General features: G+C 55.2%; 5 protein-coding genes across 26 annotated transcripts in view; 2 read left to right on the top strand and 3 right to left on the bottom strand.

The window, feature by feature from the left end:
• Nucleotides 1-4,523, top strand: part of LOC116941114 (uncharacterized) — a 36,997-nt gene extending 32,474 nt beyond the window's left edge. For all 12 annotated transcript variants that reach the window (XM_032951790.2, XM_032951789.2, XM_076066027.1 and 9 more), the window contains exons 18-21: nucleotides 416-542; nucleotides 688-840; nucleotides 941-1,032; nucleotides 1,197-4,523. In XM_032951790.2, the coding sequence (XP_032807681.2) occupies nucleotides 416-542; nucleotides 688-840; nucleotides 941-1,032; nucleotides 1,197-1,475 (651 nt within the window). In that variant the 3' untranslated portion in view covers nucleotides 1,476-4,523. The remainder of the gene's footprint in view (nucleotides 1-415; nucleotides 543-687; nucleotides 841-940; nucleotides 1,033-1,196) is intronic.
• Nucleotides 4,524-4,618: 95 nt separating this feature from the next.
• On the bottom strand, nucleotides 4,619-6,241 carry LOC142924202 (ankyrin repeat domain-containing protein 33B-like). The gene has a single exon (XM_076066034.1). The coding sequence runs from the start codon at nucleotides 5,767-5,769 to the stop codon at nucleotides 4,903-4,905; it is 867 nt and encodes a 288-aa protein (XP_075922149.1). The 5' UTR covers nucleotides 5,770-6,241; the 3' UTR covers nucleotides 4,619-4,902.
• On the bottom strand, nucleotides 6,242-11,964 carry LOC116941153 (uncharacterized). Its single transcript, XM_076066005.1, has 4 exons — nucleotides 11,581-11,964; nucleotides 11,183-11,438; nucleotides 9,218-9,225; nucleotides 6,242-7,858 (listed from the first exon to the last, which is right to left on the bottom strand). The coding sequence occupies exons 1-4, from the start codon at nucleotides 11,962-11,964 to the stop codon at nucleotides 6,242-6,244; spliced, it is 2,265 nt and encodes a 754-aa protein (XP_075922120.1).
• An 814-nt stretch (nucleotides 11,965-12,778) lies between these two features.
• On the bottom strand, nucleotides 12,779-19,614 carry ROPN1L (rhophilin associated tail protein 1 like). 4 transcript variants are annotated; one of them, XM_032951793.1, is made up of 6 exons: nucleotides 19,470-19,614; nucleotides 17,116-17,267; nucleotides 15,850-15,973; nucleotides 15,109-15,270; nucleotides 14,765-14,940; nucleotides 12,779-13,205 (listed from the first exon to the last, which is right to left on the bottom strand). In XM_032951793.1, the coding sequence occupies exons 2-6, from the start codon at nucleotides 17,244-17,246 to the stop codon at nucleotides 13,133-13,135; spliced, it is 666 nt and encodes a 221-aa protein (XP_032807684.1). In that variant the 5' UTR covers nucleotides 17,247-17,267; nucleotides 19,470-19,614; the 3' UTR covers nucleotides 12,779-13,132. The 4 variants fall into 4 exon arrangements, with proteins under 4 accessions (XP_032807684.1, XP_032807685.1, XP_075922150.1 ...); XM_032951794.1 differs by having other exon boundaries at nucleotides 14,827-14,940; XM_076066035.1 differs by lacking the exon at nucleotides 19,470-19,614 and adding an exon at nucleotides 19,308-19,430.
• Nucleotides 19,615-23,088: 3,474 nt separating this feature from the next.
• LOC116941117 (kalirin-like) overlaps nucleotides 23,089-25,884 on the top strand; it is a 94,853-nt gene continuing 92,057 nt past the window's right edge. For 6 of the 8 annotated variants that reach the window (XM_032951801.2, XM_032951796.2, XM_032951798.2 and 3 more), the window contains exon 1: nucleotides 23,091-23,385. In XM_032951801.2, the coding sequence (XP_032807692.1) occupies nucleotides 23,316-23,385 (70 nt within the window). In that variant the 5' untranslated portion in view covers nucleotides 23,091-23,315. Of the gene's footprint in view, nucleotides 23,386-25,884 lie in introns of all 8 variants that reach the window. The other 2 variants (XR_012941375.1, XR_012941374.1) reach the window with 1 other exon arrangement.

The raw sequence follows: 25,884 nt of genomic DNA, 5'->3' as shown, positions 1-25,884 counted from the left end.
GCGAAATGTAGTATACTGACACGAATAGGCAGAAATAAACAGTAAAGAAGTCTGTTTTTCATTTGGGGAAAAAAGTAACATTAATGTCCATCAGCCTGTGGGTATTCTGGACCTCAAAAGGTCCTTATTTATTATACATTCTGCTGGGTTGCCTGGTGTGATAGTAAAGTCCTTCTTGAACACTATGAGACCATTCAGTGCAGTGCAGAATAACTAGGAAAGGTTGCCGATGCACCAAAACCGTGTGCCATTATGTGGATTGTCTTCTTTGCTTGGTTCGTGAGTAATTGTGCTCGACCTGAACCGTTCTCACGTACAACGCATGCCCAAGCTCAGACAAGTGTGGAGGCCGAGTCGCCGCACGCTATGGCTCACGCTGTGCACCACCCACATTCCCCCGGGCTTGTGCCGTCAGGACGGCTGGGTACAGGGCGACTTCACTCCTCCGACATCCACCTCGGACTGGGAAAAGCACAAGTCGTCCTGCGAGACCCTCTCCTCGTCCCCGGCCAACCGTCGGCACTCCCCTCTCAGCCAATCAGGTACCACCGTCGTGTTTCCCGCTAAGCTGCCCGAGCAGCAGTGGCCCGGCGCACGATTCTCTGGGGCAACGGAGCCGTGACGCTGGCGCAGCATGCGAACCCAGGATCGAGCGCCTGAGCTGCGTTTCGCTGTCCGTGTGCCCAGTGGGCAGCGTGGGGTCTCCGCGAGAGGTGTTCCGAGCCACGGATGAACGCAGGCCGCAAGCCGAGGGCGAGAAGCGGCGCAGCGTCTCCACGTCGCGCTGCCCACCCCCGGGCCGCCCCGAGCAGCCGGCCCCGCAGGAGGAGCCACGCGGAGGTACGCGGCACCGCCGCCTCGCCCGTCGCGCCCGACCCAGCCGTACCCCGCCACGTCCGATGAAACGCGCGTCTCGTCCGTGCGCGTGTGTTGCCTTCAGGGCGCAGCCAGTCCGCGTCCCGCATCCAGACCGTGGGCCCCTACCGTGCGTACTCCATCCCCGCGCCCGAGGAGGCTCCCCGGCACACGCAGGCGAGTGCGGCGCCGCGTGGCCAATCGTCCCCGATGGCGGAGTTCCTCTCGGGATATTCTGAGCAGGAGTGTGATTGCTTTTTTGCGACTGTGTGGGTAATTTTCACTCTGTGTCGTAGTCCTAGTCTCTCACGAAGCATGTCTGTGGTGTTTGCCCGGCCCAGTCGGCACCGGGAGAGCCGGCGGACCGAGATCGCACGACCCTGCGTGGCCCAGGAGGCTCCCCGCAGCGCTACCACGTGACCCTGGGCGCCGCCACCGCGGCCCCCAACCCGGGCGCGGGCAGGGTGCTGCGACCCGCCACCGCCCCCGATCACACCGCCCGGCGCGACCTCAAGGCCAACGACAATTACGTAGACTTCTACTCGGCGGCTCGGCCGCCCTACAGCGTCTCCTCGTACGAGACGAGCCAGCTGCACAACTCGCCCGACTCGTGGGTGTGAGCGAGGAGGCCACCGCGCCGCCACAAGTGCCGCACCACCGCCCCCGCCACGCAGATCCCTGGCCGAGTGGGCCATCCTGCCCTACCTCGACCCCTCCTCCCAGCGACTCTCGCGAGCGCAAACTCTCCTCCCGGAGGCTGGAGCTATATTTTGACGACGGCGACGGCCACGAAAGGGGTGGCCCGTGCCCGCGGCGTGGCCCCGTCGACGGCGCGACCCACGCTCCTCGGCCACCGTGCCCTGCCACGGGTGAAATCGTGGCCGCCGGTCTCATCGCTGTCCAAGACACGGCCCAAGTCGTTGTGCACATTTATTTTCCATGCCGTGTTTATGCAAATCACGCGCTCCCCCGCATGCCCCCCACGAGTCTACACGCGCCGCCGTCTGCATGTGCACTTGTCAACACGGACCACCGCCGCCGCTGCTGTTTTCATGTTACTTGAACTGCTGAAGCCAAACACGCGCCTGTAGCCGCCACGTGGCTCCCCCGTCTCTCGCCACGACGCGCCAAAGCCGCCCGCCTCATCTGCATCGTGAATGGACGCACGTTGGTTCATGTCAGTTCGGAAGGGAAAGGCAGAAGAAGCCAATGCCCATCAACCCTCCGTCACTCAAGCTGGTGTACCCGTGTATCCGTCATAAAGGGCAGATTTGTCGGGAGTTTAATCCGTCAGATGTCCAATTGACACGCAGCTCGAAGGTGACAATGCTGACACACGTGCGGCGCACTGTTTCAACTCGAGTTTCGCTCAATACTGGCATTCGATACAGGTGGTGATGTCACATCGATAAACACGGGCACAAGCTATGATCTTTCTACCGACACTGCACCACCCTCTCACTCTCCTCGCATCACTCACCCCTCTCCCCCTGAACTTCCTTCCACCCTCCCGCTCTCTCTCTCCCTGCTTCTATCTAACCTCTCTCTCTCGCTCTCTCTCTTTCTCGCTCTCTGTCTCACTCTCTCGCTCTCTGTCTCGCTCTCTCTCGCTCGCTCTCTCTCTCGCTCTCTCTCGCTCATTCTCGCTCTCTCTCTCTCGCTCACTCTCTCTCTCCCTGCTTCTATCTAACCTCACCTCTCTCGCTCTCCCTCGCTCTCTCTCTCTCACTCTCTCTCTCTCTCGCTCTCTCTCGCTCTCACTCTCTCTCGCTCACTCTCTCTCTCGCTCTCTCTCTCTCTCGCGCTCTCACTCTCTCTCTCGCTCACTCTCTCGCTCTCTCTCGCTCTCTCTCTCGCTCTCTCTCGCTCACTCTCTCTCTCTCGCTCTCTCTCGCTCTCTCGCTCTCTCTCGCTCACTCTCTCTCGCTCACTCTCTTGGTGTAGTCAGCACTTTGCTCCGTTCATCATTTCGGTTTTTTTATGCTTTGCTTTATGAACCCCCCCCCCCCCCCTTTTAAATGAAAGACCCAACAAAATATTTTTTCTTCTTTTTTTTCTGCTCTCCTTACCCCTTCCCTCTCTCTCTACCCCCCTCTCTGCCCCTCCTCTCTCTCTACCCCCCTCTCTGCCCCCCCCTCTCTCTCTCTGCCCCCTCTCTTCCTACTCCATTTCGCTTTCTCTCGCTCACTCTCTCGCTCTCTCTATTTTTATTATAACTACGACAAGTGCTGCACCTGCACGCAGCCCTTCCCACAGTCAAACGGCCTCCGACGGGTAGCTTAGATCTGCATGCAGAGCTCTCCATCATCTGCCACCGAGCACACGGCCTCCTCCAGCGCCCACTGCTCCTTGAAGGCCGGCATGACGTGGGTCAGCCGCGCATGGCGGAACTCCAGCCACACCCTGGCTCTGACCAGAGCGCGGAAGATGCCCAGGCTGCTGGCCGTTGCCCCTCCAGGGCCACCTTCCTCGCCCTGTATATGGCGAGCTTGGCGTAGCCGAAGAGCACGTTGACCAGCCCCTGAAGATGTTGGGGTCCGTCGCCCTTCGGGTATCCAAAGATGAGGACCGTCGGGGAGAAGTGGAGGCTGAACCTTAGTTCTCACTCTCTCACTCTCTCGCTCTCTCTCGCTCACTCTCTCTCTCTCTCTCGCTCACTCTCTCTCTCTCGCTCATTCTCTCACTCTCTCTCGCTCACTCTCTCTCGCTCACTCTCTCTCCTGCTCTCTCTCCCGCTCTCTCTCACGCTCTCTCTCTCATGCTCTCTCTCCCGCTCTCTCTCTCGCTCTCTCTCCCTGCTTCTATCTAACCTCACCTCTCTCTCTCGCCTGATCTCTTGCCTCTCTGCATCCTCGCTCTCTCCACCTGCCGAAATCTTCTCTCGCATCTCTCTCTCTCCACCCTGCACCTCGCTCCATGCCTGCCTCTGCTCAATTCCTGCATCTCTCTCCCTCTATCTTCGCTTAACTCTCCACGACCTCCATCCTTCCCTGCATCTCCACCCCTGCCTTTCTTCACGCATGTCTTCCCTCGTCTCTCTCCCTATGCCTCTCTACCCCCTCCCTCAGCCCGCATCTCTACACTTGCCTCTCACATCTCCCCCCCAAACCTCTTTCGCTCCATCACCCATTTTTCCTCCCGCTGTGCACCACCCTCCCCCAATCTCCCCACTGCTCTGCTCCTCCCGCACTCAAAAGCTGCCGTCTCCGCCTCCTCCTCCTCGCCGCCCGCCCGCCCGCCCTCGCACGACTCGCCCTGAAGGGTTTGGTGCAGAACGCCGAGCAGGGTTTTTACACAAAGCAACCGGTTACCGTCACCACACGGAGCCGCTTCGGTGGGGAGGGACCCGGCAGACTCTGCCGCGATGCCGTGCCGCCCCTCCGCCAGCCGTGGTCCTGTGCTGCCGTCTTGGTGGTTTTTGTATTCGCTTCCTCGGTGCGAGGTGTCGGGTTTGCAGGGTCCCCGCGATTCACTCCCCCACAGCGGGTGTCCCCCTCCCCCCCCTCTCAGCCCCCCCCCCCCACCAGGGGGGGTCATGCCCCGAAGTGAGGCCATGTCTGTGACCCCGCGTGTGGTAACCGTCGTGCGGTTTTATGTGGAGTGAGTGTTGCCGAGATGAGCTCTTGTCCGCCCATCGCCATTTTAAATAAACACTACCGTGCCGTGCCGCCCCGCGCCGAGCCCGCAATCCGAGTCGAGTGGAAGGGGAGCAGCGAACAGGGGGGACACGTGGGAGGGGAGCAGCGAACAGGGGGGGGCACGTGGGAGGGGGGCAGCGAATAGGGGGGACACGTGGGAGGGGGGCAGCGAGGGTCAAGGGCAAATCGGAGGCGCAAGCCTCGACACAACGGGGAGCAGAGTGAAGCGAGGGGGAGCGTAGAGGATCCAGAGAGAGCTTAAAAAACTGGGGGGGTTCTGGGATCCGGGGACATACAAAGGTGTGGGGGAGCAAAGGGAAGAGGGGGGGAGGGGGCAGAAGGCAGCGTGCCCGCCACCCGTCCAGCTGCTCCCCCCGACACAAGCGGAGACTCGAACGCGGTAGTGCGCTCAGGGGCAGGAGACGCACAGGAGTTGTGCGCTCTGGATGCCGCGGGGACTCCGGGCGCCTTCCTCGGGTGCAGGAGTCACCCTCCCGACCTTGCTGAGCCGGATGCTCGGCAGCGGTGACTCGGGGCGGACGCCGACTCGGAGCCGCCGGGGCCGAGTCGGCATCCACCCCGTGGCCCACGCGACGCGGCCATGGCCACGGGAGGCACCCCGCAAGTATGACGGCGCGCCGGCCCATGGCCCCACGACTTTGGGGTCGCCGCCGCGCGCCGTCGCGGCGCTTGGAGGCGCCTCAACGGTGGCCCCCGAGTCCCGGGTGGTGCCGCCAAAGCAAGGCTTGCACGCCGTGCCGACGAAGGGGCCGGACGCGGCCGTGGTTGCGCGGACCATGTGGTCGAGCGCGCCGTTGTCTTGGGGCCCCCCCGGGAAGCACGCGTCCGTCAGAGCTCGCAGGGCCCTCAGGAAGCAACCAGCGGCCCCCTGGCCGGTGGAGGAGGCGCGGTCGTCGCACTGGCCACCGAGGCATGGGGACCCCAGGCGGTACCCGTCGCACTGGAGCCACTCGGGCTGGCCCATCTTCGCCAGACGCTCCAGCAGGGCCGCTGTGTCCGCGCGTCCACCCAGCAGGGCCCACTCCTGGGCCCGCAGCCCGCGGCCGCTGTCCCGCACCTCCATGTCCGCGCCTGCAGTTGCGCGCAAACGTCCCCTTGACGCGAGCCGTGCAAACGGGGCCCCTCGGAGTGTGGCCTCCTCCACCTCGTGCCCGGTCGCTTCCGCACATACGACCAAGCCACCGTGCGACGCGAAACACTGTTCACTGAATTGGCTACAAGGTGATCGGCAGTACAACAAGTGGGTTGAATCCATCTGTGCAGTGCCTTGAGCGTTTTATGCGCGGTGGGGTTTCAACAGGGCCACCGCTTTACTCCCATGAGTCAAACACGCAATCGTGGCAGGGCCAACCATCCCGATGCAGCACCCTCCTGAAGGAGAGTCCTGAGACTCGCTGAGGCTTCCCTGGATCGTTATTGTTGGCTCTTGAAACGCTGGCTGTCACCCATGGGTGTTCACACTGAACTCTAGTGGTCTGACAAAGCTGCCTTGGTGTGAGAAGGTGTGACTCGGAGCCTTTGGGCATCTCCACTGAACCACAATAATCCATCTTTCAAGTGTCGAAAGAATGCATTTTCAGAGACAATTCTAGACCCGGTGAGTGGTGAGGAGTGAGAATGGACGAATGGTGAGGTTACGAATGACGGATGAGTAATGTGGAACGACGTTAAAGGTGTGAGGGGTTAACGAGTGAGGCTCGAGTGGTGAATAGGGGAGGTGGAAGCGGTCAGTAGTCATGAGGCGCTATGGGTGAAGGTTGAGGAATGAATTGAGGTGTGAGAAGCGGTGAGGTGCTGGCCGCACCTGCGAGCACGAGCTGGCGGGCGCAGTGCAGGCGGCCCTGCACCGCGGCCTGCATCAGCGCGGTGAGGCCCAGCGCGTTGGGCACCTCCAGCGCGCCCCGCGCCACAACCGCCTCCACCGACAGCAGCTGGCGCGTGATGCCCACATCGCCTGGTGAGGGTGGGGGGGTGAGACCTGGTGAGTGTGATTGTGACCTGGCGAGTGTGATATTTGTCTTGCTGGGTGTTATCTGAGTCTTGGTGAGTGTTGAGTGTAGTTGAGACCTGGTGAGTGTGGTTGAGACCTGGTGAGTGTGGTTGAGACCTGGTGAGTGTGGTTGAGACCTGGTGAGTGTGGATGAGACCTGGTGAGTGTGGTTGAGACCTGGTGAGTAGGGAGAGACCTGGTGAGTGTGGTTGAGACCTGGTGAGTGTGGATGAGACCTGGTGAGTGTGGTTGAGACCTGGTGAGTGTGGATGAGACCTGGTGAGTGTGGTTGAGACCTGGTGAGTGTGGTTGAGACCTGGTGAGTGTGGATGAGACCTGGTGAGTAGGGAGAGGCCTGGTGAGTGTGGTTGAGACCTGGTGAGTGTGGATGAGACCTGGTGAGTGTGGTTGAGACCTGGTGAGTGTGGATGAGACCTGGTGAGTGTGGTTGAGACCTGGTGAGTGTGGATGAGACCTGGTGAGTGTGGTTGAGACCTGGTGAGTGTGGTTGAGATCTGGTGAGTGTGGATGAGACCTGGTGAGTGTGGATGAGACCTGGTGAGTGTGGTTGATACCTGGTGAGTAGGGAGAGACCTGGTGAGTGTGGTTGAGATCTGGTGAGTGTGGTTGAGACCTGGTGAGTGTGGATACCTGGTGAGTGTGGTTGAGACCTGGTGAGTGTGGTTGATACCTGGTGAGTAGGGAGAGACCTGGCGAGTGTGGTTGAGACCTGGTGAGTGTGGATGAGACCTGGTGAGTGTGGTTGAGACCTGTTGAGTAGGGATGAGACCTGGTGAGTGTGGTTGAGACCTGGTGAGTGTGGTTGAGACCTGGTGAGTGTGGTTGAGACCTGGTGAGTAGGGATGAGACCTGATGAGTAGGCATGAGACCTGGTGAGTGTGGTTGAGACCTGGTGAGTGTGGTTGAGACCTGGTGACTGTGGTTGAGACCTGGTGAGTAGGGAGAGACCTGGTGAGTGTAGTTGAGACCTGGTGAGTGTGGATGAGACCTGGTGAGTGTGGTTGAGACCTGGCGAGTGTGGATGAGGCCTGGTGAGGAGGGAGAGACCTGGTGAGTAGGGAGAGACCTGGTGAGTGTGGATGAGACCTGGTGAGTGTGGTTGAGACCTGGGCAGTGTGGATGAGACCTGGTGAGTAGGGAGAGACCTGGTGAGTGTGGTTGAGACCTGGTGAGTGTGGTTGAGACCTGGTGAGTGTGGATGAGACCTGGTGAGTGTGGTTGAGACCTGGTGAGTGTGGATGAGACCTGGTGAGTGTGGTTGAGACCTGGGCAGTGTGGTTGAGACCTGGTGAGTGTGGTTGAGACCTGGTGAGTGTGGTTGAGACCTGGTGAGTGTGGTTGAGACCTGGTGAGTGTGGATGAGACCTGGTGAGTGTGGTTGAGACCTGGTGAATGTGGTTGAGACCTGGTGAGTGTGGTTGAGACCTGGTGAGTGTGGTTGAGACCTGGTGAGTGTGGTTGAGACCTGGTGAATGTGGTTGAGACCTGGTGAGTGTGGATGAGACCTGGTGAGTGTGGTTGAGACCTGGTGAGTATAGTTGAGACCTGGTGAGTGTGGTTGAGACCTGGTGAGTGTGGTTGAGACCTGGTGAGTGTGGTTGAGACCTGGTGAGTGTGGTTGAGACCTGGTGAGTAGGGATGATACCTGGTGAGTGTGGTTGAGACCTGGTGAGTGTGGTTGAGACCTGGTGAGTAGGGATGATACCTGGTGAGTGTGGTTGAGACCTGGTGAGTGTGGATGAGACCTGGTGAGTAGGGAGAGACCTGGTGAGTGTGGTTAAGACCTGGTGAGTGTGGTTGAGACCTGGGCAGTGTGGTTGAGACCTGGTGAGTGTGGTTGAGACCTGGTGAGTAGGGAGAGACCTGGTGAGTGTGGTTAAGACCTGGTGAGTAGGGATGATACCTGGTGAGTGTGGTTGAGACCTGGTGAGTGTGGATGAGACCTGGTGAGTGTGGTTGAGACCTGGTGAGTGTGGTTGAGACCTGGTGAGTGTGGATGAGACCTGGTGAGTGTGGTTGAGACCTGGTGAGTGTGGATGAGACCTGGTGAGTAGGGAGAGACCTGGTGAGTAGGGAGAGACCTGGTGAGTGTGGTTGAGACCTGGTGAGTGTGGTTGAGACCTGGTGAGTGTGGTTGAGACCTGGTGAGTGTGGTTGAGACCTGGTGAGTGTGGATGAGACCTGGTGAGTAGGATGAGACCTGGTGAAAGTGGGGGTGAGCGTGGCGTGCCGCGAGTGTTTTGATATTGGAGCAGTGAGCGGCTGTGGTGCTGTGAGTGAGGTTTGTGGTGGAATGAGGGTTAGCATGAGCAATGTTGGTGGCTTGTGCTGTGGCGGTGAGACGGGGGGTGTCGAGGTATAATGCGGTGAGGTTTGGTCACAGATCACTCTATTTTAGCAACATCAACATGCGTTTCGCTGCGTTGTTTCTGCTCTGGCTACGCGAGAGAGAGAGAGCGTCACTCGCGTGTTTGTTTTCTTCTAAGTCCTGGGGAGCGGAGAAGCCTTCAGCGATGAGAGACCGCGACATTGTCAATTAGCACCGCTCATCTTTCAATTCACCGTGAACCCCTTACCCATGCAACCGTAACCCACTTAACCCCGAGCCACGCGCCGCAACCTCACCCCATTTGGCACCGTCGCCCGAACGAGACCGAGGCAGATTCACGGCCACGCGTCGTTCCTAGCTCACAGCGCCGCCTGGCGGACGACATGGGGACATTCCGCTCGGGCAACAACCTCCATAGAAGACGATGGTGGCCATTCACTTTACAACGTCGGTGCTCCTGGTCAACATCATGATCCATGTTCATTTTTATTGGGCTCAGCCGCGTGGTAGTTTTAATGCCAAAATGATTGCCGTTAATCCCTCCACCACCCGTAAATATGATCACGTTTACAGATGTTATTTATACGTACCACAATGCATTTATCAAATCCTGACCGATAAAGCTCCTGCTCACCGGGGTCTCAAGGCCTTTCATGACTGATGATTCCTAATAACTATGAATCCAGAATACAACGTATTTGTCGTTCTGTTGCTGACTTATAGTGTATGGCGACGCCCTCTACTCGTTTGATCGGTCACCCGGTGAACTCGGTAAAGACTTTGTACACCGAGCCCGTTGCCATCTCGATCCCCGTCGGTGAACCGGTCGTGCCGTGGGCTCAGCTCGGTAGTGTAGAGCAGTGGTTCTCACCCTGGGGTACGCGGACTCCTGGTGGCACGTGGCAATTGTCCCAGGGGGTACGTGAGATGATTTATAAATGTGTTAAATGACATCATACATGAGAGTCATTGGTGAATAATCACGTATGAATCTGCCAATATAAAATAACTACGATAAAATGTGAATCCATACGGTAACCTAAAACGATATAAAAGATGCGGTTTCCAAGAGTAACCAGCGAGCACGAATAAATTACGTCACGCATGCAGAGCGTCCGTTGATTTTATATTCTCTCACAGTTACTCGCTATTTAGGATATCTCACAAAATGGACAAGTGGTTAAATATTGACGTTCGTTGATCATACATTTATTTGGCAGAACCATGTTGGGTCAGGCAAGGGGGTACTCGGTTGAAACGTAATTCAACAAGGGGTACAGTATCTAAAAAAGGTTGGTGTAGAGTATTTGGCTTCTGTAAATGTCGACGTGATAAGCCACTTCGTTGAGCTATAATTGGTGGCCAGGTCGCTTCTGATAAAGAGCTGTAAAGTTCAGTGGGCCTTATCTGGTAAAATAAAAAATAAAAAGTTTAATAGTGCTAGTTGCCATCACGCTTGATGATTGTAGTCCACTCAGAGTCATCGCCAACTCAAACAAAACAAACTCTGTTGACGGATACTCACTCAACTCACGTTGATAACAAGGTCAAATGTTGCATGCAAGGCCCGATCTGGTGCTCCCAATCGTGCCTTCTGCTGTCCAGAAATCACGTTTCCGTGAATTGTTGTTCTCACGTTACCTGCCTCTCTGGCCCTCTTAGGAAGTGGAGTGGTGGGGGGTCTCGCAGGAAAGTCTAACGAATTCTCATGATGATTTTTCAAGAGGGTCCTGCCAAGATTTCACAGGAGGAAAGGCAGGGCAGGGAGGGGGTGGGTGGGTGGGTGCCGACGGTTGCAATGTTTCTCCATAATAGAGGTTTTTGGGTGAGATCGCATGAATATAAATGTGTCGTTAAACCCGCCACCACCCGACACTGCGAATTAGTAAGGTTTGCCACGTAAACAAAACATGCAAATTAGTGACTAGTTCAGCACAACAGGGTGTTGGAGAGTAAACCGACAGCATTTAAAAACCTTACTAATTGGCTGTGTTGGGTGGTGGCGGGTTTAACGACACATTTATATTCACACGATGTAACCCAAAAAACCTCTATGGATAATATTGGTCGCAAAAGCCTACGTGTTATGTTTCTTCAAACTAAGTTATACATTTGCAAGGTTTAAAATGTTAACCTTGACACCAGCACACAATGGCCTATAACTCTTAGACTTACATCACGGGATCTTTGACGTCCACTGTGAAGCATATGCCAAGTTATATTTAAATGGTAAATACACACCGTGGTTTTAACCAGGGCGGCCTTTCAGGGTTGAATCCCAAATCCCTGCAATTAAACAGCGAACGCTCTACCACTGGGCTATGCTACCACTCCAAGATGTTATCTGCCCGTCCGCTCCCCTTGGAGGGTTTTGCACACGTGGTGCGACGTTACCTGCCTGCACCGCCAGCATGAGTGCAGTGTTGCCCTCGTTGTCAGGAAGATGCACGTCAACCAGGGGACACTGCAGAAGCACAGACACGACTCCCGCGAAGCCGCAACTGCTCGCCACGGCCAGACCCGTCTGTGTGGACCGCGGGCACACGGGCACAAAGACAACGATGCCACCTGCATTGTGGCGTAGCTATCTTCGAGTGCACAGGCAGTGCAACTTCACCGGGGCCGTTTGGGAACCACTGCACTAGCCTTTGACTCCAGAGTGCTGGATCACAGGCACGGCGCTCAGCTGTGTGATGGCAGTGGCAGTGGTGCTCACTGCTGCTCACCCTGCCGTTGGCATCTGTCGCGTTCACGTCGCCCCACGTGGCACCTTGCCCCAGCAGCCAGCGCAGCGCCACGCTGTTGTTGTTCTCGCACGCGCCCAGGATGGCCGTCCTGCAGTCCCTGCCGCGCCACAGCGTGCACCTGAAGGGCTTCGTCTCACTCCCCTCCTCATCCGACGATGACGACTCTGATGATTGTTCTGATGATGATGAGAGATTCGTGTGTCCGTCTGCCTGATTGTGTGAGTAGCAGTTGTCTGAATCTGGCCCTGTGCCAGGCTCCTTTCCATGATTTATCTTGATCTTTGAGTTATGGCCACAGGGCTTCCCTCGCCCTGTTCTGACCTGAATAGGCCCTCTCTGTGATGCCCAGGCATCTCCGTACATACCTCCAGTCAGATGCCCCGCGATTTCTTATCACATTCATCCGGGGAGAAACCTCTTGTCCCTGCCTGGGGAGTGGGGAAATACTGGATGCTGTCAGGGAGGCTAGTGCTACTCGTAAGCAGATTTGTCCACCGTTAATCTAAAGATAATGCGAGCTCAGCAGGGCCTGACTTTCTTGTCCCGCATTAGCGGAACCCGGCCCCTCACACTGAGCCGTGGCCACCCTTGGCACAGGGGCGACACTTTCCACGCGTGACGCACGTGGCCATTGGGAGGTCACGTCTATGATTCTGGCGTGGAAGAAGCACAGCGGCCGGGATATATGTGCACACATGGGTGGCCCACACAGATTACGACCCCCTCCCTCCATCCATCCCGTTCCATCACTATTTTCGTCATTCCATTCCTTCTCTCTCCCTTTACATTTCTCCCTACAGCCTCCAAAACTTCCTACTTCCATGCCTTACTTCTGCTGTCTTGGGGGGGGCACGGGGGGGGCAACGCTCTCCCCAAACTGGACACCTTTATGAATGTATTTTCAGTAGTTTGCAATTAAGATTAAAAATAAATTATATGCACCCGTGATTCCTAATGTGAGGGACAAAGCGAACCCCTGCGCCCTCCAAACTCCGCCTATGGCTGTCTTCCATCCATCTCGCCTCACATCCCTTATTCCCTCTTCTATTCCTCCTGCTTACATCCATAATTCGTATTTCACTCTCCTTCCATTCCTTTCTTCCATCCCTCCATCTCTTCACACGAATCCCAATTAAACAGGACGGTTTTACATAAAATAATACACTGGGAGAATGAATGAGTATTGACTCATTAATCACGTTCGGCATTTATTGATGAAACATAGCAAAACACTGATGATAAAGATTATATCACTTCTTGACTATCCGAGCAAGGCCGTTGTCACCCTAACCTGCCACTCGAGCCCCGTCCATCACACGAGGTGTTGACAGAGAGAGAGCTCCTAGCCAGAGCATGGGGACCTGGATGGAGTGCTAAGAGCGTCTTGGGTGGACACCTGCAAGTGGCTCTACCAGGGAAACTGAGAGCGGTTCTGGAGGCAGAGGTGGTCCACGGTAGTGATTGGTCTTCGATTGGTCTTTGTGTCGGACGTGAGCACTGGAGTGACCAGGCAGAAGCCAGGTTTCGGGGGTCAGGCAGGGGTTAGGCCAGGGAAGTCAGCCTGGTTCAGATTCCGCGGCATCACCAGTCCGTCTTGCCTGTCTCTAAAAAGGCACACAGAAGACACGCAATATTCGTGCAGAAATGCAGCCTTATCTCATCGGTGCACGGTGCATGCATAATGAGGCGCCACCACCTCACTCGCACATATTTCCCGTAGGGAATGTAAACACGCGGTTCGTCAGTACCTAGTGATGACAGCATATTCATAGCCATGTTTTACTGTATGCGGTTGAAACGGATCTCTTGTTTTTTTTTAAAGTTATTACAAAGAATGCGTGCAGGAGCGGCGACGCAAGTGCACCGATGCCATAGGCGAGGCAGAGCCAAGATGACTTTCTGCTCAAGTGAGCATTGAGCTATCGGTCCTCATCTCCTGTTTACACACTTGCAGTGCCAGTCGTGAACATTCCACTCTGTATGTATGTTGAACTTCTTTTGCACCATACATAGCCAACCGTGCTAATCGGAAGTGATACAGTGGGGGGAGAGTCTGTCTGCAGATGAAAGGACTGTCCATGTATTAATCGTAATGCATGACACTTAAAAAATGCATCAAATAACCAAACTATTTCATTTAATATTAGCGCATACATTTTTTAAGTAATTCATTTGAAATATTAATAGACTGCATGATTTGCACAAAAATGGTACACACGCTTCGGTCCCTATTGAACAATGTCGTGTATTACACATATCCCTTGTAGGAATGTCCCATATGTTCAAGCCTGAAGTCTGAATACATTCACTAGAAGGCCCTGATTAATCAATGAGAGAGCGGGGTTCAGAGCAGCAGTCACAAGCCTGTGGTCGGCAGAACCACCGGCGCTGTGCAACGTCGTGGGAAATGGTCCGCGGAACTGTTGCAGATGCTACGATTTAGAGTTTTCATTTATAAAATTATGCTATCGGTGCACTGGGGTTGCCAGACATTTCTTGAGAGTTTACAGTGGTGCACGGATACAGAGAGGTTGGGAAACACAGGTTTAGAGCATTCATGTGACTTCAGCATTGATTCACATGTATTCACGCTCACTCGTGCCCCCTCCTCACTACTGGCCACAGTCCACTGTGTTTATAACCAGCTGCCTTGCCATGAAGGTATTCTGCTACTTGTGTATATTAACCAGCCTTTTCTCCACTACTATGCTACAGTCCCGACAATTGTTTATGTGCATGTCATGTATTCCTTAGGTGGAGTACTGTATATTATATACACAGTGATGTGTCGTGGTGGAAGGTTCTGTAGTTAACATAAACATCATTTTTTTTTATAACAGTAACAAAAAGAGAATTACAGCCCCATTATCACCTCTGCTGGATGAAGCCCTGGGGGTTGTTTGACTATAATTGACCACACTGATCGCTGGCTTGGCGAAAGGAATGTCCAGGAACGATTCAAGTACCACTTGCCACTGATGGTTACTCGTGGCGGGGAAATCAAACTCTGGTTACCGAGTTGACAGCACAGTACTCTAACTGTGAGCCAAAACAGAATGAGGCGACAAGCCGGTGACTGTGAAGTTCCCCTCCCCGAACAGGAGCCGTGGTGTTGGCATGAGATGCGGCGGTGCCACACAGCCCAGGTGCACAGGGTACTGACGCCTGAGCCTGCAGGTAGAGCAGCACTGCATCGACGTGCGCATGCGGAATGTCCCCATCCACCTCGGCCAGGTACGAGTAGAGCTGCTCGAAGACTTTCACAGGCACACGCGCCGCTCCGCCCTCTGGGTCCGTGCTTAGCAGCTCGCAAGCGTGTTGTAGGGCACGGGCCAGCGTCTGGTTCATGCGCAAAAACGGTACGTGTCGTGCATTAACAGGAGTGTGCGTGGCAGACTGACCAGCCGGCGCCCGTGGCGGCCTGCAAGGCGTCTGCTCGGAGGGCACGCTAGCGCGACGCTCAACCCCTCGTGTGTGCGGCTTGTGCTACCCCGTGGGGAGACTTACGCCTCCAAGAGAGCTGCAGGCCAGGGCGAAAAACTTGATCCATTCCACATTTGGCCCAAACGAGCCGAGGGCCAGCAGGCTGGAGAGCTGCTCGACGGGGAGGCACAGGGCCACCCACCGCTCCTCCAGAACCTCACGGGCCACCCACTCATTGCTGTCCATCTGCAAACGACACCCATCAACTCATGAAAATCTGGGTACGATGAGCCAGCTCTGGTGTGAGTACACAGCAAGGTGACAGGTCCTGTAATTGAAGACATGTTTCATTGTGGAATTTAAACTGTTGCCATCACTTGATGTGCTACACATGACTCAGATGATTACTTTGTTTTATGCACTTTGCTGAGCACAGGCCCAAAACGTCAAACAGCCAGTCACAAACAGCACCATAGAAGTTGTAAAAATATATATTTAATACGTTTCTTGTGTTGAGCAACGTTATTATAAGAGCTAGGGAAAAGACGATGGGAGGGAATTCCAAAGTTGAGCAGTGAGAGGGAAAAAGCAGGAAGAGAAGTGTTGTGACCTACAGTTATTTATGGTGACTGAACACAGCGTGGATGAGACAACACAGTCAGTCTGGTAGACCGAGTCCTTCACATAGGTGGAGGAATCAATTAGCAAAATTCATGGGAAGAGTAATCACAGTACTAGCGATAGAAGCGCAATTAAGAGGCAACAGACTGATGTGTAGAGGCTATGTGGAGCTCTCTGTGAACGTGTCTGTGTTGGACAATCCACCTGGGTGTGTAGGGTGCGCAGAAGGCCCGGAGTGAGGCCGGTGTCATCTCTCTGCGTAGCCACGGGCATCTCCAGACGCTCCTTCACAGGCAGTGGCTCCCCCCGCACCTTTGCATGGAAGTATCTGCACAGCAACAGGCCAGCTGGCTCTGAGGTAGAGCGAGCGGCTCTTAATCGGAAGGTTCCAGGTTCAATTCCAGATTCGGTGTTAACTTAGCCCATCATTCCTTCAGGGTTTAATGCAATGCGTTGAAAGGAGGCCAACAGTGGTTTATCTATGGGTGTCCTCACCCCCTCATATTAATATGGAATTTCTACCACTTGCTCAGGGCTGTATATCGAGGAGAGATGAGCACCTACTCAATGGTGATTTGAGCAGAAAATCACTGACTCTTGACCTGTGCGGCAGGGCACACAGGCACATGAAATTGCGGGTGCCAACAGTTAAGAGCGCAGGTGCAGTATGTATTCAGAAGAGGTCTGTCGTCAATGAAGAAAGGGGCTCGGAAGATACAATTGATTATATTTACAGGATAGAAAAATCCAGACTTTATATTAAACAAAAACATGTCACGGCATTCCGTGCTCATTGAGTGATACGTGTGATGAAGTGGTGTATGCCTAGTGATGCAGTGGTGTGTGTTCTGCTGTGTACATGGGTGGAGAGAAGTAGTCCTTGAATGTGTTTAGTGGGTATGGGGTAACGTGGTGATTATCTTATCGCGATATGGACCCGTTACTCGAGTCGATTCATTGCCATGGCTAACACCAGATACAAGTGATATATTAACTGGTGTATAGTGTAGTGGGGTGTGCTGTGGTGTTAAGAGAGGGGTGTGCTGTATAGTGTGGTGGAGCATAGTGGTATGTATACCATTCTTTGTGGGGAGCGGTAGTGTAGTGGTTAGTGCGCTGCACTACAAAACGGGCGAGCCGAGTTCAATTCCCACTCACGGTCAACACCAATGACAATTATCTAAACCAGTTCTGAGCCTTCCCTAGTTTGACTCGGCCTTAATGATGACTACCTGGTGCGGTGTGTAAGCATCAGCACTGGGGAGACAAAAGTGGCTTGGCGTGGTGCTGGCCACCCATCTGCTTGTCTGCCGTGTCCGGACTACTACATAGGTGCTCACTAACAGCACTTGCCCCAACAGTCTGTTTAAGGCTATACAGGGGCTATTCTGTCTTTGTGTAGTGCAGTGGTTAATATATGTAGATGACGAAGGTGTGTATTGTGGTGTGTAGAGATGACAGCTGCCGTACGCGGAGGCCCAGGTGAGCACGTCTCGTGGCTGCGTGCGGATGGCCGCCTTCGTGAACTGCTTGAGGATGTCAGGTAGCTCCGGAGGCACGTGGATCTGCTGCGCACAGTACATCTCCTCGGGAGGGGGCATGGTGGTCGCGTTCCTTATTGTCTGCGTGAACACACGGATTATCACATTAATCAAATGTGCCACAGGCTCTGCATTCACTGCATGCACGACTGCAAAGCTGCGCCGCCCAGAGGTGTACAGGTTCGCAGCCTAAGGGAAACAAGCGTGACAAGATCACATCAAGTCATGATGAAAATGTGTCTGATTACGTAGGGGCCCTCCCAACCTAGCGCGCTCCAAATGACACTGGATTACTGGGACGATTATCCGTGCGCACAAGATCATCACTGGATGAACACGCAGACACTGAGGAGCCATGACCCTGGCAGTCCAGGGTCCACGACACTCTAGTTCATTGTCGTGTACAACTTATTGTGTACGAGGCCTTTACCTGTCTGTGCTGAGTGACTGTGTTGAGTGACTGTGCGGTGTGTTTGTACTGTTTGTACTGTGTGTGCTGGGTGTCCGTACTGTGTGCAGGGTGTCTGTACTGAGTAACTATAATGGGTAACTGTGCTGGGTGTTTGTACTGTGTGTGCTGGGTGTCTGTACTGTGTGTGCTGGGTGTTTGTACTGTGTGTGCTGGGTGTCTGTACTGTGTGTGCAGGGTGTCTGTACTGAGTAACTATAATGGGTGACTGCTGGGTGTTTGTACTGTGTGTGCTGGGTGTGTTTGTACTGTGTGTGTTGGGTGTATGTACTCAGTAACTATAATGGGTGACTGCTGGGTGTTTGTACTGTGTGTGCAGGGTGTTAAGACTGGGTAACTATAATATTTGACTATGCTGGGTGTTTGTACTGTGTGCTGGGTGTCTGTACTGGGTAACTATAATGGGTGACTGCTGGGTGTTTGTACTGTGTGTGCTGGGTGTGTTTGTACTGTGTGTGTTGGGTGTATGTACACAGTAACTATAATGGGTGACTGCTGGGTGTTTGTACTGTGTGTGCAGGGTGTTAAAACTGGGTAACTATAATATTTGACTGTGCTGGGTGTTTGTACTGTGTGCTGGGTGTCTGTACTGGGTAACTATAATGGCTGACTGTGCTGGGTATTGGTACTGTGTATGCTGGGTGTCCGTATTGTGTGTGCACGGTGTTTGTACTGGGTAACTATCATGCGTGACTGTGCTGGGTGTCTGTAATGTGTGTGCTGGGTGTTTGTACTGTGTGTGCTGGGTATTTTGTGTGTGCTACTCGTGCTGGCTGTGTGTACTGTCTGGTGGATATGCCAAGTGCCTCGTCCACCTGTTAATGACAAGTGGTAAGTTTATTTATTGAGTGTGGATACTTAATGACGGTTAATTAAACCGTTAATGGGGTGGTAATGAATTGATAGTGGTTAATCAGTGGTAGCTGACAATAATTGGTGGCTCATTAATGAGTAATGAGTACTTAATTCACGGCATTGTGAAGGCCACGGGCAGGCTCTGCGGACTGTGGCTGTGTTAGGCGCCTCACGTGCGCGACGCTGGGCCTGCTTGACGAACAGAGAGGCCAGAGGGCCCATCCACAGCTCCCCACCAACCCCGCTGACCGCGATCCCCTTTACCAGGACTAATCAAATGCCTGGGGGGGGGAGTGGTGGCACAGTAGTTCCTAAACTATTCTGAGAGCCTGGCGACCTGAGTTCGATTCCCAGCCACGGCTAACGTCATTGGCGGGTGATATATTGAACCGGTCCTGGGGTTCCCCTGTACTAACCTGCATTCACCAGCGTGGTGAAGTATGGTCAAGTGTGGTAAAACGACCGGCACGTCGTGGGGACGACGCCTTTATCCAGCAATGGATTGAAAAAGGGGCTGTACATTATATTGCCAATTAAAATAAAATCCTATCGAATGGAACCCTAAACTAATAGTACCCTAAACGTTGACTCCAAATTAGGATTGCCGATTTATCGGGCGCCCAACGATTGCGACCTCAATTCGTGAAGGCCGGGCTCAGTTAAGAGACCCCAGAGAGTGGGACCGGCCTCGATACAGAAGACCCCCCCCCCCCCCCCCATATATTGAACAACTGTTCAATTACTAGGAGCTTCGTTACAGAAGAGTTACTTCATCACCGAGACCCTAAGGACCGTACCCCCACTAGGAGCGGGACCCTCACCGACTGGGCCCGAACCCGAGCGGCTTCCAACGGCCGCGGCGTTTCGTTGTTCTGCACCGCGTGGGGGCGCGAGCGGCGCCTCGGACGAGGGCTTCTCTCTGCTTGCCTGCCTCTTCCCTTCCCCCGCCTGTCACCCACCTGTTTATCCGCCTCTTATCCTCCCGATGTCTTGTCGAGCAAAGCCGACGGCCTTTTCGGTTTAAGACCTCGCCGCTTCTCGTTGCTGTTCTGAGCGTCCCCGCGTCTCTTAGCAACGGGGTCCCCGAGTCTCTTAGCAACGGGGCCCCCCAGCTCCGGTGGCCACGAGGGGGCGGCCGAGGCCCGCGGTCTCGTGCCGGCTCGCGACGTCGTGGCCCGGCTGTCGTGTCGCGGTGCCGGCCACGCGAGGTGGGGGGGGTTGATGGCCTCGTCCAGCACACATCGCGAGCGCGAGGAATTCGGTCATTTGGGCTGTTGGAGGCTGCTGCTGCTGCTGACACCGCGGGTCTGCAGTGAGTCTGCGGTGAGTCTGCGGTGAGTCCGTGGTGAGTCTGCGGTCAGTCCGTGGTGAGTCTGCGGTGAGTCTACGGTGAGTCTGTGGTGAGTCTGCGGTGAGTCTGCGGTGAGTCCGTGGTGAGTCTGCGGTCAGTCCGTGGTGAGTCTGCGGTGAGTCTACGGTGAGTCTGTGGTGAGTCTGTGGTGAGTCTGCGGTGAGTCTGTGGTGAGTCTACGGTGAGTCTGTGGTGAGTCTGCGGTGAGTCTGCGGTGAGTCTGTGGTGAGTCTGGTGAGTGTGGTGAGTCTGCAGTGAGTCCGTGGTGAGTCTACGGTGAGTCTGTCGTGAGTCTGTGGTGAGTCTGTGGTGAGTCTGCGGTGAGTCCGTGGTGAGTCTGGTGAGTCTGCGGTGAGTCTGTGGTGAGTCTGCGGTGAGTCTGTGGTGAGTCTGCGGTGAGTCTGCGGTGAGTCTGGTGAGAGTCTGTGGTGAGTCTGTGGTGAGTCTGCGGTGAGTCTGTGGTGAGTCTGTGGTGAGTGCGGTGAGTCTGTGGTGAGTCTGGTGAGTCTGTGGTGAGTCTGAGTCTACGGTGAGTCTGTGGTGAGTCTGTGGTGAGTCTGCGGTGAGTCTGTGGTGAGTCTGTAGTGAGTCTGCGGTGAGTCTGTGGTGAGTCTGTGGTGAGTCTGGTGAGTCTGTGGTGAGTCTGCGGTGAGTCTGTGGTGAGTCTGGTGAGTCTGTGGTGAGTCTGTGGTAAGTCTGAGTCTGCGGTGAGTCTGTGGTGAGTCTGTGGTAAGTCTGAGTCTGCGGTGAGTCTGCGGTGAGTCTGTGGTGAGTCTGTGGTGAGTCTGAGTCTGCGGTGAGTCTGAGTCTACGGTGAGTCTGCGGTGAGTCTACGGTGAGTCTGTGGTGAGTCTGTGGTGAGTCTGGTGAGTCTGTGGTGAGTCTGTGGTGAGTCTGGTGAGTCTGTGGTGAGTCTGCGGTGAGTCTGTGGTGAGTCTGGTGAGTCTGTGGTGAGTCTGTGGTGAGTCTGCGGTGAGTCTGAGTCTGTGGTGAGTCTGCGGTGAGTCTGTGGTGAGTCTGTGGTGAGTCTGAGTCTGCGGTGAGTCTGTGGTGAGTCTGCGGTGAGTCTGAGTCTGCGGTGAGTCTGTGGTGAGTCTGTGGTGAGTCTGCGGTGAGTCTGAGTCTGCGGTGAGTCTACGGTGAGTCTGTGGTGAGTCTGTGGTGAGTCTGAGTCTGCGGTGAGTCTACGGTGAGTCTGTGGTCAGTCTGTGGTGAGTCTGGTGAGTCAGCAGCGCTCAGGGGCGCTGCTGGCATGGTCCCTGCCCCACCAAATGCCCCCGTTGGCCCAACCGAGTTCACACTCGCTTGTGGTGAATCTATTGCCTGAGGACTTGTTTTTCTCATATATATGTCCTAAGGGTATTGGACAATTCATCTTGTGAGTGTGGCTTCATGTGTGAGGAAACCAGAGAACCCAGAGAAAACTGGCACATAACGGGGTAATTAATACAAAATTCCGCAAACATTAATTAAAAAATCCATTGTAAAGCCATCTCCTTGTCTTCTCACAGCCACTCAACCCAAGCTGACATCTGGTATCCCAAACATACAAACCAAGCTCAACACCTGCTTAGCTTGTGAAATGTTTGATATTGCCTGAATTCAGGGAAACTTGGTCTTGTCTCATCTCACTTGGTTGATCCTGGACACACTCCCTTGCGAACGAGGGTGTTCCATTTCAAGGGCTTATCCAGGTGAAACGTTTTGATACAACAATGTGTCTGGTGCTCACACATGCCACACATCACACTCCGGCCCTGGCTGTCGTGGTCGTGTTTAATCGAGCGTGCGCCCCCCCTCGCCTGCCCCCTGCTTGTTTGTGGAAGGGCACGGCCAGTGCGGGTCTCTGCAAGTGTCTCACGTGCCCAGGGTCGTGTTTATTGAGGGCTGCTGCATGGCGGATAGGAATCTTTATGTGACTGGTGCCGAGCTATCTTTAGTGGTGACCAGGGGCGGAGCCAGGATTTTGACTTTGGGGGGGCTGACTTCAATATTCTGAGATATCTCAGTGTGTTTATGTTTTCCAATGGGGGCCACAAATGTATAAAACAAATTCTATTGGATTTGAACGCGGAGTTTATTAATAGGTCGGAGCCGCTGACGTGGCTAAGTTCGAAAGGCTGCCGCTCAAGCAGCCTGCAGGGCAGCACAAGGTGGCAGCCTGCATTTTGCAGCAGCCGGATATCCGGTTATCCCGATTACCGACTTTTTTCAAGGGGGGCAAGCCCCCCCCCAGCCCCCCCCAGCCCCCCCCTGTGGCTCCGCCCCTGGTGGTGACGGTGTGGCTCATGCCGAGCCGAGTTGCTCCACGGATACTGGCTGCTCCATGTGAGCGTCTTGGCTGTGGTCAATGTCTCCATTTGCCCCGTGGCCACTGTCCCCGGTGTAAGGTCTGATTCCATACTGACCATTCATGAAGGTGGGCTAAATGGGCAACTCCAGGACAATACAGCATTCCATAAGGGCTGATTATTTGGTAATTTTGAATGCCCTCAAGTGAGCGAACAATTCGTGCCCCTGTGTAGTGAAGGTCGCCACATACACCACGGCCTGCCGACTGATGATGACACCTGTGGTGAGGTGAGGTGCAGGTGACGGTCGTGGCCACGGAGCGATTTGTAGAGGTCACGGAGGTGTATGGACGTGGTGACGCGACAGGCCTCATAGTTGCAACTCTACCCTGGCCACATACATCACTGGGTTCGTTTTACCAGCCGTCAGTGTTTTTTTACTTGAACATGGAAAAGCTGGTAATCGTGTAAAGGTGGACCATGGTATTTTGGGATGTAGTCGGGAGTGTTATTGAGTGACCCCATCCCGAGACGAGGACACGTGAGATCCTCCCATCAGGAAGGGCCCCCCTCTTCTACCAACCTTTCCACAGATCAAATCAGGACATACTGTATTGCTCAGTCAGCTGAGGTCTAACCAAGCTGTGCAGTCTACTGTGATACATTTCTACAAAATACGGTAAAAAATCAATTAATTACTGCCACCCGAACACAGATACCAATTCTGCCCGGATTAAACCCCGGACAGGTAGCAACTCTAAAGCCCCCCCCCACCCAAACCCCACTTGAATTCCCCCACCTTTAGCCCAGATAGGACTCCCCCAGACCCCCCCACCACCACCACCCCGTCTCTGTCCACCGTGTTCCAGGTCGCGTCCGTGCCGGCCGCGTGCGGCGGGGCCGCGCACTCGACACACGGCGCCGGGCTGCGCCCGCACTCGCGTCACTACGGCCCAGGCCGGGGGGGGGAGGGGAGCATGGCGCCCCGCCCGCACGCCGCCGCCGCCTCCTCCTCCACCTCGTCTCCCGTTCTCAGCCCTGGCGGGATGGTAACGCGAGGAAGAGGAGGATGATGATAACGAGAGGAGGATGGTAACGAGATGGTAACGAGAGGAGGAGGAGGAAGATGGTAACGCGGGCTCGCTGAGGCTGCGAGAGACGAGATGAGCTCCGCCGATGGAGGCGAGGAGGGAGGAGGCAGTGATGCCGACATCGAGGTCTTCTACAGAGCGGGTGGGCGCTGCGCTTAATGGTGTCTTTGTGGCCGTGTGTGCGTGTGTCATGGTGTCTTTGTGGCCGTGTGTGCGTGTGTCATGGTGTCTTTGTGGCCGTGTGTGTGTCATGGTGTCTTTGTGGCCGTGTGTGTGTGATGCGGCGTGGTGTGTGTGTGTGTTTCGCTGGGTGTGTGCCGTGTATGTCACGCTTTGTGTCGGTGCCGTGTGTGGTGTTTGTGTATGTGTGGGGTGGTGATGTACAGTGTGTGTGTGATGCTGGGCGTGGTGTGTGTGGTGTTGGGTGTGTGGGTCAGTGTGGTCTGTGGCGTTAGGTGTGTGGGCTGTGTGATGCTAAGTGTGTGGGCTGTGTGTGTGTGTATTTTTGCTGTGTGATGCGAAGTGTGTGGCAATGTGTTTTGCTCGCGCTGTGTTTTATGGATGTGTGATGCTGTATTTTTCTGGGTATGTGCGATATCGTAATCGTGGTGCTGCTGCTGCTGGGTCTTGCATTTCATGCGGGGGGGTTGAAGTCCTCTCGGGACTGCAGGGCGCTCGGCTCTCATCCGTTGCTGGGAGAAAGCCCTGCCGCATGGCGGCGGACACATGGGGCCTCTGCTATGCGGTTTATCTCGTCTCCTTCACGCTCACTCCCCGTTCCCCAGCTACACCTCGGTCTCGCTCTCTGGCTGCGACTCCGCCACCAGCGCCGTGATGGCTCTTCCCCGTGCCGAACGTGCAGGCGTGGGGATGATGCGGGGTTGGTGTGGGAGGATGCTCGGGGTGCCTTGGTTGTGGGTTGGAGGATGGAGGAGGTGTGTTGGAACAGATGGGAGCAGAAGAGGTATTGTTTGTAGGGGCGTAGAGGTGTGTTCATGTTAATTGAAGTCGGGTTGTGTTTGGTAGAGATTGTAGGAGAGGTGTTTTTGTAGGTTTTATAGAAGCTGTGTTGTGTTAGGTTGGAGCAGGCGGAGATGTGTTAGGAGGAGGTGGGATGCACGTGGCTGGAGGCTGTTATTTCCCGCAGTGAGTGGGCTCGCATGCCGAGGGTATTGTCAGGTGCACTGGTCTCCACGCTCCTAGATACAGACACGGCATCGAGCGCGGAGACACGGGGGCAAGGCGTGATCCCTGTAGACACGGAGACAGGGCGTGATCCCTGTAGACACGGAGACAAGGCGTGATCCCTGTAGACACGGGGACAAGGCGTGATCCCTGTAGACACGGGGACAAGGCGTGATCCTTGTAGACACGGAGACGAGGCGTGATCCCTGTAGACACGGGGACAATGCGTGATCCCTGTAGACACGGGGACAAGGCGCGATCCCTGTAGACACGGAGACAAGGCGTGATCCCTGTAGACACGGGGACAAGGCGTGATCCCTGTAGACACGGAGACAAGGCGTGATCCCTGTAGACACGGAGACAAGGCGTGATCCCTGTAGACACGGAGACAATGCGTGATCCCTGTAGACACGGGGACAAGGCGTGATCCCTGTAGACACGGAGACAAGGCGTGATCTGTGTAGACACGGAGACAAGGCGTGATCCCTGTAGACAAGGGGACAAGGCGTGATCCCTGTAGACACGGGGACAAGGCGTGATCCCTGTAGACACGGGGACAATGCGTGATCCCTGTAGACACGGAGACAAGGCGTGATCCCTGTAGACACGGGGACAGGCCATGATCCCTGTAGACACGGAGACAATGTGTGATCTGTGTAGACACGGAGACAAGGCGTGATCCCTGTAGACACGGGGACAAGGCGTGATCCCTGTAGACACGGGGACAGGCCATGATCCCTGTAGACACGGGGACAAGGCGCGATCTGTGTAGACACGGAGACAAGGCGTGATCCCTGTAGACACGGGGACAAGGCGTGATCCCTGTAGACACGGGGACAAGGCGTGATCCCTGTAGACACGGGGACAGGCCATGATCCCTGTAGACACGGAGACAAGGCGGGATCCCTGTAGACACGGGGACAAGGCGTGATCCCTGTAGACACGGAGACAATGCGTGATCCCTGTAGACACGGGGACAAGGCGCGATCCCTGTAGACACGGAGACAAGGCGTGATCTGTGTAGACACGGGGACAAGGCGTGATCCCTGTAGACACGGAGACAAGGCGTGATCCCTGTAGACACGGGGACAAGGCGTGATCCCTGTAGACACGGGGACAAGGCGTGATCTGTGTAGACACGGGGACAAGGCGTGATCTGTGTAGACACGGAGACAGGGCGTGATCCCTGTAGACACGGGGACAATGCGTGATCCCTGTAGACACGGGGACAATGTGTGATCTGTGTAGACACGGAGACAAGGCGTGATCCCTGTAGACACGGGGAAAAGGCGTGATCTGTGTAGACACGGGGACAATGCGTGATCCCTGTAGACACGGGGACAAGGCGCGATCCCTGTAGACACGGAGACAAGGCGTGATCTGTGTAGACACGGGGACAATGCGTGATCCCTGTAGACACGGGGACGAGGCGTGAACACGGTGGCCTTGCTGTGGC

The sequence above is a fragment of the Petromyzon marinus genome, chromosome 10 (assembly GCF_048934315.1).
Source record: "Petromyzon marinus isolate PM22_M1 ecotype Great Lakes invasive population chromosome 10, UKy_Petmar_22M1.pri1.0, whole genome shotgun sequence".
Classification (NCBI taxonomy): Eukaryota; Metazoa; Chordata; class Hyperoartia; order Petromyzontiformes; family Petromyzontidae; genus Petromyzon; species Petromyzon marinus.
The sequence above is the reverse complement of the archived record's forward strand: the minus strand, read 5'-3'. Positions and strand labels throughout refer to the sequence as shown.

Coding starts and splice junctions, on each gene's coding strand:
- ROPN1L (XM_032951793.1), bottom strand. CDS start 17,246: ATGCCCCCTCCCGAGGAGATGTACTGTGCGCAGCAGATCCACGTGCCT. Junction 15,974..17,115: donor GTGCTCACCTGGGCCTCCGC/GTACGGCAGCTG, acceptor GTTGCTGTGCAG/ATACTTCCATGCAAAGGTGC. Junction 13,206..14,764: donor CTCTACCTGCAGGCTCAGGC/GTCAGTACCCTG, acceptor GTGCCTTTTTAG/AGACAGGCAAGACGGACTGG.
- LOC142924202 (XM_076066034.1), bottom strand. CDS start 5,769: ATGGATTCAACCCACTTGTTGTACTGCCGATCACCTTGTAGCCAATTC.
- LOC116941153 (XM_076066005.1), bottom strand. CDS start 11,964: ATGTACGGAGATGCCTGGGCATCACAGAGAGGGCCTATTCAGGTCAGA. Junction 11,439..11,580: donor CGACAGATGCCAACGGCAGG/GTGAGCAGCAGT, acceptor ACTCGAAGATAG/CTACGCCACAATGCAGGTGG.